At 55.0% G+C, this 12,083-nt stretch overlaps 1 protein-coding gene across 11 annotated transcripts in view; it reads right to left on the reverse strand.

The window, feature by feature from the left end:
• Positions 1–12,083, reverse strand: part of KIFC3 (kinesin family member C3) — a 68,162-nt gene that overhangs the window by 19,038 nt on the left and 37,041 nt on the right. For 6 of the 11 annotated variants that reach the window (XM_066348177.1, XM_066348174.1, XM_066348175.1 and 3 more), the window contains 3 exons: positions 10,559–10,701; positions 5,299–5,437; positions 2,129–2,331 (listed from right to left, as the gene is read on the reverse strand). In XM_066348177.1, the coding sequence (XP_066204274.1) occupies positions 2,129–2,331; positions 5,299–5,437; positions 10,559–10,701 (485 nt within the window). Of the gene's footprint in view, positions 1–2,128; positions 2,332–5,298; positions 5,438–10,558; positions 10,702–12,083 lie in introns of those variants that run through there. The other 5 variants (XM_066348181.1, XM_066348180.1, XM_066348186.1 and 2 more) reach the window with 2 other exon arrangements.

The raw sequence follows: 12,083 nt of genomic DNA on the forward strand, positions 1-12,083 counted from the left end.
CCCTTACACAGCTGGCCCTCCATATCCTCGGGTTCCACATCCTCACAGTCAACCACCCTCAGATTAAAAATATCAGGGAAAATAACCAGAGAGCTGATTCCTAAACAAGACATTGTAACAACTATTTACATGGCATTTGTATCAGGAGAGGAAGTGTGTAAGTTATTTGCAAATACTAAGCCATTTTAAAGAAGGGACTTGAACATCTGAGGCTTTGGGTATCCCCAGGGGAGGATCCTAGAACCAACCCCCAGTGGATACTCATCTTGCTCCTTCTGCCACAGTCCCTTTGCACTGACTTGTTCTCCCAACTCAGAACACATTTTCCTCTACTCAGCTGCAGTGTCACTGTCTCTCTCTCTTTTTTTTTTTCTTTCTGAAGCTGGAAATGGGGAGAGACAGACAGACTCCCGCATGCGCCCGACAGGGATCCACCCGGCACACCCACCAGGGGTGACGCTCTGCCCACCAGGGGGCGATGCTCTGCCCCTCTGGGGCGTCGCTCTGCCGCGACCAGAGCCACTCTAGCGCCTGGGGCAGAGGCCAAGGAGCCATCCCTTGCGCCCGGGCCATCCTTGCTCCAATGGAGCCTTGGCTGCGGGAGGGGAAGAGAGAGACAGAGAGGAAGGAGGGGATGGGGGTAGAGAAGCAAATGGGCGCTTCTCCTATGTGCCCTGGCCGGGAATTGAACCCAGGTCCCCCGCACACCAGGCCGACGCTCTACCACTGAGCCAACCGGCCAGGGCCTTGCAGTGTCACTTTCTCAAGGAAGCCATCCCTAACCTCCTGAGCAGGTCCTGACCTCCCGGACAATGCTCCTGGTACAACCCTTGTTACTCTTCCCACTTGACATGGGTGCGTGTAACCAATGTCCGTCCTTCCCCGGCTGCAGCCCCCACAGGCGAGGGCATGCCCGTCTCCCTGGGCATCCCCAGTGCTCAGCTCGGCGCCTGTACATACTGGGCACCCAGCAGACATCTGAGGGAGAAAGGCAGATGGGCACCGCAGGAGCCAACAGCGGTACACAGCTGCTGTGTAGCATTCTGCCTTGAGGACCCCGTTTGTGGGGCAGAAGGGCCCAGAAGCATTAAACAATGGGGTCAGCAGAGAAGAGGGAAACACAGGCACGAGGGGTGCCCCAAGGAGGGCCGCCTAACACAGCAAGCGGCCGGCAGCGATCAGGACAGAGAGTTCTCGAGCACAGGACCCACCTGTAAGTTGGGGGAAAATATGCTGCCTTTTAAAAGCGCATAAAAAGAATCTACTGCCCTCTGGGACTGAGAACAAGTCGCACAGTTTTCAGCCATGTTCAGTCAAGAGAAGGGCTGCATGCTGGGTGGTCACAGAGAAAGAACTTGGCTCCACCCAGAAGCGGGGCTTTCCACAGACTGGGCCCAGATCCGGTGCAGGAAGGAAGGGGCAGACGGTGTTGGGGACCCTGGGGAATTGGGGAGGGTCAGACACAGGCACGAGAGACAGACGTGACAATCGGAGTGGGGAGCTGAGCCCCGGGAAAGGGGCCTTGGGGAACCACGTATGGGGAAGGAGAAGAGAACACAGCAGCCGGGCGCCCCAGGAGGACCAGTGACCGGCCCCACAGGGCGTGCAGCACAGGGCCGAGTCCCCAGGTATCCTCCGGGCCAGCAGAGGAAGGAGGATGCGCACAGCACAAACCTTCAGCTCCCCCACTCCCCGGCCTCCAGAGGTGTGAGGACGCTCTCCCCCCTGCACTCACGCCGGCCTCTCCTTTCCTGCCAGCTCTCTGTGGGGTGACCTCTGCAGTGACTTCTGTCCACCCGGGCTGCCGAGCAGATGGGGTGGACTCGAGGCAGGAAGTGTCCCTGCAGCTTCCTGTTCCTCTCACGTCTATAGGTGCTGCCCGTCACTCTGCAGAGGTAGGTCCCGGCCCCCAGGAAGCATGAGGAACAGGGCACGAGGATGACCCGATTGCGAGGGTCCAGGCCTCCGACTCTTGTCACCTTGCCCTCTCATGCATTCCCGAGCCAGGAGAGGAGACACTCCCTGTCCATTATGCTGGTGGCGTGGTGGGCTCCAGGTGACCCGGGTGACGACCTCCGACCTGCTCCAGGTGGGCAGTGGCCTCTGCCTGTCCCATCCTCCCAGGTACCTGGTTCTGCAGCTGGGTGGATGTGGTTTGCTGGTCACTGTCTCGGAGGGCCAGCCTCTCCCGGAGGGCTGCCAGCTCCTCCTGCAGCCGGGCTTTCTCCTCCTGCAGCTGGGACATGGCCTCCACCATCCTATGCACCACGGGGGCCGCACCTGGCGGCCCCGACAGGCTCGAGCACCTCCCGCTGCCAAAGAGCCGCCCACCTATGAGCAAAGTAGCAGCCGATCAGCAGGGCAGCAGAGGTCCCACCCTGGCTGAGGAGAGGGGCCAGCATGGCTGGGCTGCCCAGGTTCTCAGGGACAGGAAGGGAACGCAGGCAGAGGGGACGGGCCGAGCAGGAGCTGGGAGAGCAGCCGCGTGCGTGAGCTGCGGGACCCCAGCCGGCCTCGGAGGAAGCCACTGCAGTGCGCGGCTTCGGGGGGACGCGACTGCCTGGACTGGGGCTCAGGGGAGCAACCTTCACAGAATACTCCCTTCAAAGCATCGGTTCTAGGTCTGATGGGCAATGCCCTCTCACGGCCTGCCTACAAGTCACCGTGGCTGAGAAAGACACGCCTTCTGGCAGCAGCTGAGAAGGAGTCGGGGTTATCTCCTTGGAAAACACTATTCTTGGGGGAACATGATTTCTTTCAACCCCAAACCTTCTCCAGAGTAGAGAAGGGGGGCTCCCCAGCCTGCCCCCTCGCCCTCCGCAGAGAGAGAGGGAGCAGGTGGAAGGGTGTGCGTGTGCCAACAACAGAGAGACCAGGACACAGAGACAGACACAGCACGTGGACAGGGACACAGACAGGCCCGTGCCGGGCAGACATCTGCGCTTGGCAGGATTGAGCACAGGGACCGAACAGGCAGGAGGACGTGTCAATACCAGGGTGACGGACTCTCCTTAGTCCTCCTCCTGCCACAAACTTCCACTCTCCTGCCATCAGGAGCAAGAGAGAGACAGATGGATGGAAGGACAAAGACACAAAATCCAGGCCCGTGACCTAGGAGGCTTGTCAGAGCTCGCTCTTGGGGCACCAAGAAGGGCCGTGGTCTCTGCTGGCGGGGAGCAAGCAGGGAGCTGGGGGGGAAGGGGAGGGGCGGAGGAGAGGGTCAGAGGGCAGGGGACTTGCCTCTTCCCTCCAGCACCCCAATCTGGGCCCTGGCCAAAGCCACCAGAGACAGACGGAAGCGTCCGGGAACAAAGTGTCTGAGAAGGAAGTGGAGGAGCAGCACCGCTGGCCACGAGCCTACACTTGACCTTAGAGCCCCAGGGCTTTGGGGCTTCCCCACAAAAGCTTCTGGAACCACATCCCTGTGAGTGGGGCCGGGGTGAGCAAAGCCACCTGCACCTAAGGTCACACACCCCGCTGGCAGCTTTGACCCACGGGAAGCAGCAAGTTGCTCACTGAGCCTGCGGAGAAGCCGCAGAGCAGGTCCCCGCCTGGGTCCCCCTCAGCACCACCCCCAGGAGGGGCAGGCAGTGAAGTCCCGGCTCCCACTCTAAAGAGAGCGGGCAGAGCACACGCAGGCTGGCTTTCCCCTTCCTCCCAACCCCTTGGGACAACTTCCACTCATGACCTTCTAGACTAGAGAGCTGCAGCAGGGCCGTCGCTGGCCGGCCAGGGGCCCTGGCCGTGGGGCCTGCACGTGACACAGCACGCATGTCGCAGACAGCTGGCCAAGCTCCTGCTCTCTGTTCTAGAGAGACTGAGGTCAGACAGATGCTTCCAGGCCTGCACACGGGGCTGCCAGGGGCAGCATGTGACTGGCACGGCCCTCAGCCCTTTGCAGACAGCCGTCGGGTGGGAGGGGATGCACTGGACTCCGGGGCCAAGAGCTGCTTCCACCCCGCAGGGTCATCCTTTGTGAACTGGGGACAACGGCCCTTGCCCAGAGAGGCACCCTTGGGACGGGAGCCAGGACACCGTGAGGGGTTAGCAGGTGTGGGCGGGTGTAAGCCACCAGGACGTGGAACAGCCCTTCTTGTCTGAGACACTGCTTATCTCACAGGAGGGTCTGAGACGCCCTCAGAGCCCGTGCCGGTGGGGTTCAGTGCGCGTGTGCTGGGTGGGGCGCTGCGAGGGGGCCTGGAGAGCACTTGCTGGGGAGAAAGGCCCTTGGAGAAGCTCAGGGACAGCAGGGGATCCAAGGGGCACTCAGGGACAAGCTAGTGAACGGGCCCTTGCACAGAAGAGGCTGCAGACCTCTTAACAGGTCCATTTTCAGGGCAAGTTCTCAAAACAGAGTGTGCCTCACAGAGCCTGCCTGGGCACGGCCCCTCGCAGGCACCCAGGCTCCGGGAGACCAGGGCCCCACGCTGGCCCCACCCCGGTGACAAGTCAGGTCCTCACTGTTGGCTAGAACTGGCCTCTATCTTCTCGGCTAATAGGAGAGCCCACCTGATGGGCTGGACGGCGCCCCCCTTCCCAAGGCTTGTCTGCCCAACCTCGGCCAGACCCCAGCACCTGCCAGAGCGCAGCAGAGGGCCCGGCCCGACTGGCTGCTGTGGCTCTGCGCAGGCTCAGAGGAGGAATTAGCTGCTTCCACTGCAGGACAGGTTCAGACACAAATCACCCCCTGGTGACAGGGCGAGGAAAACGCTCTCGCCTCCCTCCGCCTGAGATTCCTGGAGGATGCTCCTTCCCAGTTACCCTGGGCTCAGGTTTCCCTCAGGGGAATCCCACAGAGGGGGCCCCGTAGAATCTTTCCAGAACCAGTCAGCCTTGCTGGAGGAGAGCGGAGCCGCCAGCCCCTCTTTCCCGGTCTCAAAGCGGCAGAGTGAGGCCCTGTCCTAGGGTCTCTGGGCCCCTGGTGGACCCGCAGGTACAAGGGGATGCAGTCAGGCCCCTCTCCGCAGGGGGTGGCATCTTTGAGGTTGCCACCTTTGCCCTGCTTTTGACGGGCACTGGGGAAAAGACCAAAAGCAGGGAAATTCAACTCCAGCCCATGCGCGCCAAAGCCTCTTGCCACCGAGAGGGTCCCCAGAGGCACTGGGAGGAGGGTGTCCCAGGAGGAGCGACCGGCAGGCAGGGGTCTCAGAGCTGCACGTCAAGGCGTCCAGGATGTGGATGGGCCACCTCCAGGTGCGAAGGACAGTGTGTGGGGACAGCTCAGATGCCACAAGAGCCTCCCCTCCTGCGCCCGCCTTAGCCAGGGCTGTTCCAGGCCAGCGGGCAGACCTCCTTTACCTGTTTTCTCTACATTCATGGTGCCACCGGCTTCCTGGGCGTCCCGGTCCCGCCCGGGGGCCGGCGCCTGCCGCTTCGGGGGCTTCTCTTCTCGGGTCCCCTGACTCTTGCTCTTGCACCCCTTGTCCTGCAGGACCTGCTGCCAAGACACAACCAGAATCCTCGCGTGAAGGGGCTGCGTGGGGAGAGGCCTGCAGGGGCTGCGCTCCTGGAGGTGGCAGGGACCTGCGCCCAGCCGGTCCGTGCCCCCCTGCGCGGGGCAGTGAGGACAAGGAGGCCTGGGGTCCGGAAGAAAATGGGCCCAGACCCTACACCAAGACAGTGGCAGTGTGTTCCCCTGGCCCCCACCGGCCGCCGGCCCTGTCCTCCAGCAAAAACCCAAGAACTCTTTTAGGTTCTTGAGTACTTAGAAATCCTCCAGTAACGTCCAGTTGGTCCTGCGGGGCAGGAGTCCGCAGTGCAGCAGCCGCTTAACACAGACAGGCTCCCAGGCTCACAGCCTCACAGCCTCACCGGCACACGGTCCTCGCAAGGCCACGCCCCCTGTGACGTCAACTGCCCCCCCCTCTCCAGATGGCACCAGCCTGGGGCTGCTGAGGACGGGGCACACGGGTCCACACAAGCAAGGGAAGGTCACAGCTCGACCCAGCATCACTATCTAAGGACCACGGGACCCTGTCTCCTGGTCAAGGAGAAGCCCAGGCAAAGAAGGCTGGGTAGAACAACCACAGGGCAGGCAGGGACCACAGGGGGGGCAGAAAACCTTTCCTCCAGAGAAAATCCCCCGGCTGCTCACACAGAAAGACGCCATTTGAGGGTAATCGAGATAAACTCCACCTGGGGAAAACATTGGGAAACAGAAAGAGAGGTTCTCTCCGGGGAGGTCAGGTGAGAGGGAGAAACATGCACGGGTTAAACCAGTGGTTCTCAAGGGGTGTGCCCTATGGTATTCCAGAGGAACATGTGCCTGCTGGGGACCAAAAAACCAAGAGGGTTTTTGGAGTTTAGATTTTTGGGGGACAGAGGTGTGGGGAATTGGCTGTAAACTGGCAGTCTGCCCAACCCCCGACCTCACTTGCCTGATTAGGTTGCAAAGGGCTGTTAAGCTGTGGTGCTGGATTGTTTACACTACCCCCCATGTTCCCCGGAGAGACTGGAGGCAGTTTCTTCAATCCTTTGGTGCAGGGGTCCCCAAACTACGGCCCCCTGAGGCCATATTTCCGGCCCCCGCCGCACTTCTGGAAGGGGCACCTCTTTCATTGGTGGTCAGTGAGAGGAGCATAGTTCCCATTGAAATACTGGTCAGTTTGTTGATTTAAATTTACTTGTTCTTTATTTTAAATATTGTATTTGTTCCCGTTTTGTTTTTTTTTATTTTAAAATAAGATATGTGCAGTGTGCATAGGGATTTGTTCATAGTTTTTTTTATAGTCCAGCCCTCCAACGGTCTGAGGGACAGTGAACTGGCCCCCTGTGTAAAAAGTTTGGGGACTCCTGGTTTGGTGTAAAGTTAAGATGATATGTTTGGTGGGGGGGTTTCTACACTCAACACAATTAAGAGTAAAAAGAGAGGAATTCTTCAATGTATTGACGAGGAAATGAGAGTTTGCCTTTCAAATATATGCACAAACAGCCTGACGGGGGGGGGGGGGTGTGACGTAGTGGATAGAGCATCAGACTAGGATGCAGAGGACCCAGGTTCGAGACCCCAAGGTCGCGAGCTTGAGCGCGGGCTCATCTGGTTTGAGCAAAAGCTCACCAGCTTGGACCCAAGGTCACTAGCTCAAGCAAGGGTTACTCAGTCTGCTGAAGTTCCGCCCGTGGTCAAGGCACATATGAGAAAGCAATCAATGGACAACTAAGGTCTCGCAACAAATATATGTGCAAACATTGAAGAAATTGCTAGGACACATCAGGTTCATGTTTCTCATAAACACAAGAATGAAAAAACTTAACACATTCATGCAGGGACCTGCCGAATTTACTAAATCTTACTAAGAATGTATCTATATATATAAAAAGATAACTTTTTTGTCGTTTATTTTTTAACCCCTCTTTTTTTATGAATTCTAAAAAGTGTAACTCAAAAAATGTAACATAAAAATGTTTTTTAATGTCAGAATAAATTTAATTTTGTCGTATTTATTTTGTTTAATTACCATAAAAGCACGCTTGGACTTTATTTTTTCTTTAATATTTGACTTAATTTTTATAACATGTCTCAGAAATTTGTATATAGTGCGCCTATAATTATTTGTAGGATTTTAAATGTGCCCCGACTTTAAAAAGTTTGAGAACCACTGGTTTAAATATTCAAACGTTTTTGAGAATGAAAGGAAACAGAGAGCATGTGGGAAGGAGAGAAGGGGGGCTGTACATTTCATTTTGAACCTTGCTGGCATTTGCATTTTTAACTTTATAAACATTTACAGTGTGTTTTTTATTGTTGTTGTTGTTTTTAAACATCAACAGAAGTTGTCTGGGAAGAGAGACTCGAGACATGTTTCGTGTATCTCTGTGCCCACTATTTTCCAAAGAGACAAATGCTAGGTTTTTTAAAACGCTCCGAGTCTAGAGTCGAAAGGGCCTGACTGGCTTCCTGCCTCTTGTGAGCTAGCGGCTCCGGACAAGTCGCTTCCCTTCCCTGAAGTTTCATTTGTCCTGTTCTTTAAAATAGAGAAGAGGATGACCACCCACCTCATGGAGCTGGTATAAAAAGTCACTGTGACACCTGAGGTACATACTCAGAGTGTCTGCCACCCAGTGAGAGCCCCACGCCAGGTGGTATTATGTTATTTCTGTAGCCTTCAAATTATATACTTTTGTCGCCAAAAAGCCAATGAAGAGACTTGAAGAGAAGCAAAATACGACATCACCAGGCTGGTTAGTTCTCAGTCCGCTCCCTCCCTCCCTTGACGCTGCGTTCTACTTGGGGGGGGGGGCGGTAGAGAGGCTGCCTCTCGTATTTAGGAAAATGCTGCCAACTCTGTTTTGTCCCCACCCTTTGACCAATTGCCACACCATCACGAGCAGGCCTGTCAGCGGTGGCGGCAATGGCCGGCAGCTGGAAGTTTCCATGGGCCGACCAGAGCAAAGGTTACACTATTTCTGGTCTGTTGGCCAAGCCACAGGAAGGGCAGACAGGCCCCCAAGGGGGCTGGGAATTTCTACTGTGACTCCATAAGGACAGTCTCGGGTTTTAGCTGTTGGAGAGGCTGGCAGAGAGGGTCACTAAGCCGACAGTCACCTCCCTGTGCCTGGGTCCCTACTTCGGCCCCACGTACTGGATCTTGAAGCACCTATGAATATAACCGAGCTTTGAGAGGCCCGGAGGACAGGATTGTGGAAACTGGTTACCGGCTGGAACTCCTCAGAGATGCACAGCAGATCTGCTGACCCCAGGCCTCGGCTGCAACCACAGTATAACACCCCATAATCAAAATTCAAGAACAGAGCCACCGCCCAGCGCGAGGCAGCCAGTTTCTGACCACCTTCCGATTTAACTACCAAAGGCTCACATCAGAGAGAGAGAGAGAAAGGGTTCTCTAGTTTCTTTAACTGTTCTTGTACCAGACCTGCTTTTCTCACAGAACTTACCGGTAACAGGATCATCGGGTTCCATTTTCAGATGAACCACATAAGAAGGACAGAAAGAAACCTTGAAGCCCGAGACCATCTCGGAAGTCACATCAAGCTCTGGGCCCACGTTCAGATAAAGACTTGGGACCAGACGCCGCCCGGGACCACAGGACACTCGTCTGCATGAGGGAGGACACGCTCAAAGGGCACGTGCATTTCCCACACTCCATCCTGTCTTCCATGGATGCATGTCCCTTCAAGGGGCACCCTCCCATGCACCAGTCTTTCCTGCGGTGCGGGGACCTTGCCAACACACCCAGACAACTCCGGCCCTCCACCTCCGCCTCTGCAGCCCTGTGCCCTGCCCGGTTTGCATTCGGACATTGGTGGTCGTTCGGTTACTCCCCAGCACCTCCCCCAGACTGTCAGATCTACGTCACATCTTTGCTGAGTGTCAGCAGCTAGCACGGCCCCTGGCACAGCGCACGCACTTCATAAACGTGTGTTCACAAGCGCGTTCATGAAAAAGTGCAGAGCCTACGCAGGCCTCAAGTTCCTCAGCACTATAGGCGCGTGAATGTGTAAATATTCAAGGCGCTCGCTGCCGTCAGAAATCATACAGGGGGGGTCAGCTAGAAAATTCAAGGTAAACCCTGAGGTAGGACATTATGCAACAGTTTAAAAAAATGAGGTAAAATGAAATAAAGTAAAAAAAGAATGAGGTCATTCTCTAGATATTGACATGCATGAAAAAAATCACCAAGATTTACTGTCAAAGGAAAGAGCTAGCCACAGAATAGTATGTGAAAATCAATAATAAAAAAAAAAGTATAACTATCATTAAATGGTTATGTGGGAAAGACAAACACTAAACTCATAATAGTGGATTTCTCAAAGATACAGGACTACTGGAAGCATTCAGTTTCTAGGTATTATTACATCTCTGCCCTGTGCAAATTCTTTACACCATATGTTATAAAGCTTGTCATATTTGTGGTTCAGATCCCAGCTTGCTGTGTGACCTTTAGCAAGTTCCTTAACCTCTCTGAAACCTCCATTATTTTATAAAACAGTAACTGTGTCTTGAGACTGTTATGAGGACTGACGTGAGATATATAATATGTGAGACAGAGCCTGGCATAATGTTAGTGTTCAATAAATAGCAGCTATTATTACTGCAACCATTCTGTATTATTTCCACAACCAAACATACCTATCTATGTAACGTTTGTTTTTTGAAAGTCACTTGGTGATAACTGCAAGAGAAAAGGACCCAAGTTTTGGCAAAGCCCTCTGTCTGCTTTGTATGCCCCCTTTAAATAAGGAAATACAAGTATGACCCCAGGGACTCACAAGCCCTAGTGGGATTGAACAGCTCCCCTAAAACCTGCCTGTCTTCCTCCCAGCTTCTCAGAGAAGGCCTCGCATTTCCCACTTTCAGACCTCTGCCAGGGTGTGGCTAAGCAGCCTGTCCTCTCCTGTGATCTCCCCCGAGATAACCTAATATAGCAAACTGCTCCATCTACACTCACAGACAGATGTGCTGTGAGGGGGTCGGCAAAGAGGCAGAAGGCAGGTCCCCAGCTCTCCCTTGCTGGGGGCACCCAGCTGTTGAGGGTCAGAGGGCAAGTCACACCTGCCTGGCTGAACCCATCACGCTTTGGAAGCCCCCGGTGCTTACCTGCACGCTCAGGTAGAGCCTGCGGGGACTCCCGGGGCCTGCGCAGTCCGTGCTGAGGGCTCGGCACTGAGCTAGGGCTGGGCGAGCTGCACTTCGGGCACCAGAGTCCTCATCACCGCCGGCCGGGGTGTCTTTTCCACGCCCTGTCCCAGGACGGAAAAGATAAGTGAGGCACTGACTGCTGGTCATGGACCACTGGGCAGGGCCACAGCGGAGCCTGGCTTGCACACGCTCCAGCCAACCCAGGCGCAGGGAGGAGGGGACACACATGCTCTCACACGCCTGCCCTGCGCGGAGGGGAGCCTGGCACCGGGCGGGGGCTGCGCTCCTTTCTACCAAAACCACTGCAGGATTCTCTCCAGGAGGGCATGCAAGACCCTGCGGGGCGCCCCTCCCTCCAGGGTGGCTTTGATGCTCACAAGCACCCTCTACAGAGAGCGACAGAAGAAAGCCACACCAACCTGGCTGCGCCACTCATCAGAGGAGGTGCATCCTGGGGCCCTGGCTTTATTATCCAGGCCGCCTCTAGGTGGCAATTTCTCCCCTGCCTTCATAAAGACCAACCCCATGCTGGGTGGCTCGGTCCCTGCAGCCTCCAAAAGCAGAGTCAGGATCAGCTAAAGCACATCCCTGTGCCTCTGACACATTGCCTCCCTCACCGGATGGACGGGGGACAGGGCTGACTGTCACATCGACACCCACCCACCCCCCCCCAACCCCCACCACAGCCTGTGGGGCCAGGCAGGGTGGGAGGGGGCTTGCCCCACAGGGCAAACTGTAGCGCCACCACCCTGGGCCGTGATGAGATCCTCAGTGCCTTGATCCACAGTTTCCTTGTCAATAAAATGGGGATAAGGTACTAAACTCGGTCCTGTGATAAGGACAAAGTGTTCACACAGCTCCAGGTACCCAGAAAGGTAGGGGCTGAGGGGCAACCAAGTTGGCTGAGACCCTATGCAGAGGCACGCACTACGCTCAGCATTTCATACACAGGACTTCACCGGACCTTTGTCTCAAATTTTAAAAGTGGATACAAGATTACATAGTTACATAATCCTCATAACACTCATTTGAGAGACCTATATGCATACACACATGCACATGTGCACACATAAGATTGGGAAGAAGTATATTAAATATTTGGTGACAAGCTTATAGTGGCATCGTATTATCATGCTTTGCTTACAGTGTTCCATGGGTACTGTGTTTTTTTACAAATTGAAGGCAGGACCCTCCACCAGCAAAGATTATGACTTGTTTTATTGCAATACTCCCTTTGTTGTGGTGGCCTAGAACCGAGCCCACAATATCTCCAAAGTATGCCTGTAGGTGATTTTTATTTTCTTTTATACTTTGCTTTTGGTTTTGGGGTTTTTTTTGGGGAGGGGTGTTTGTTTGTTTTAGTTTTATAAGGGCATATGTTTTTGTTTTCTGCTTCTTGCTTTTTTTTTTTTTTTTAAATCAGAGAAGCAATACTTGTTCCTATTCCATTTGTCATCCTTGGGACAGTCTTGTAGGGGTACAG

This window comes from Saccopteryx leptura, chromosome 9 (genome assembly GCF_036850995.1).
Source record: "Saccopteryx leptura isolate mSacLep1 chromosome 9, mSacLep1_pri_phased_curated, whole genome shotgun sequence".
NCBI classification, from domain to species: Eukaryota; Metazoa; Chordata; class Mammalia; order Chiroptera; family Emballonuridae; genus Saccopteryx; species Saccopteryx leptura.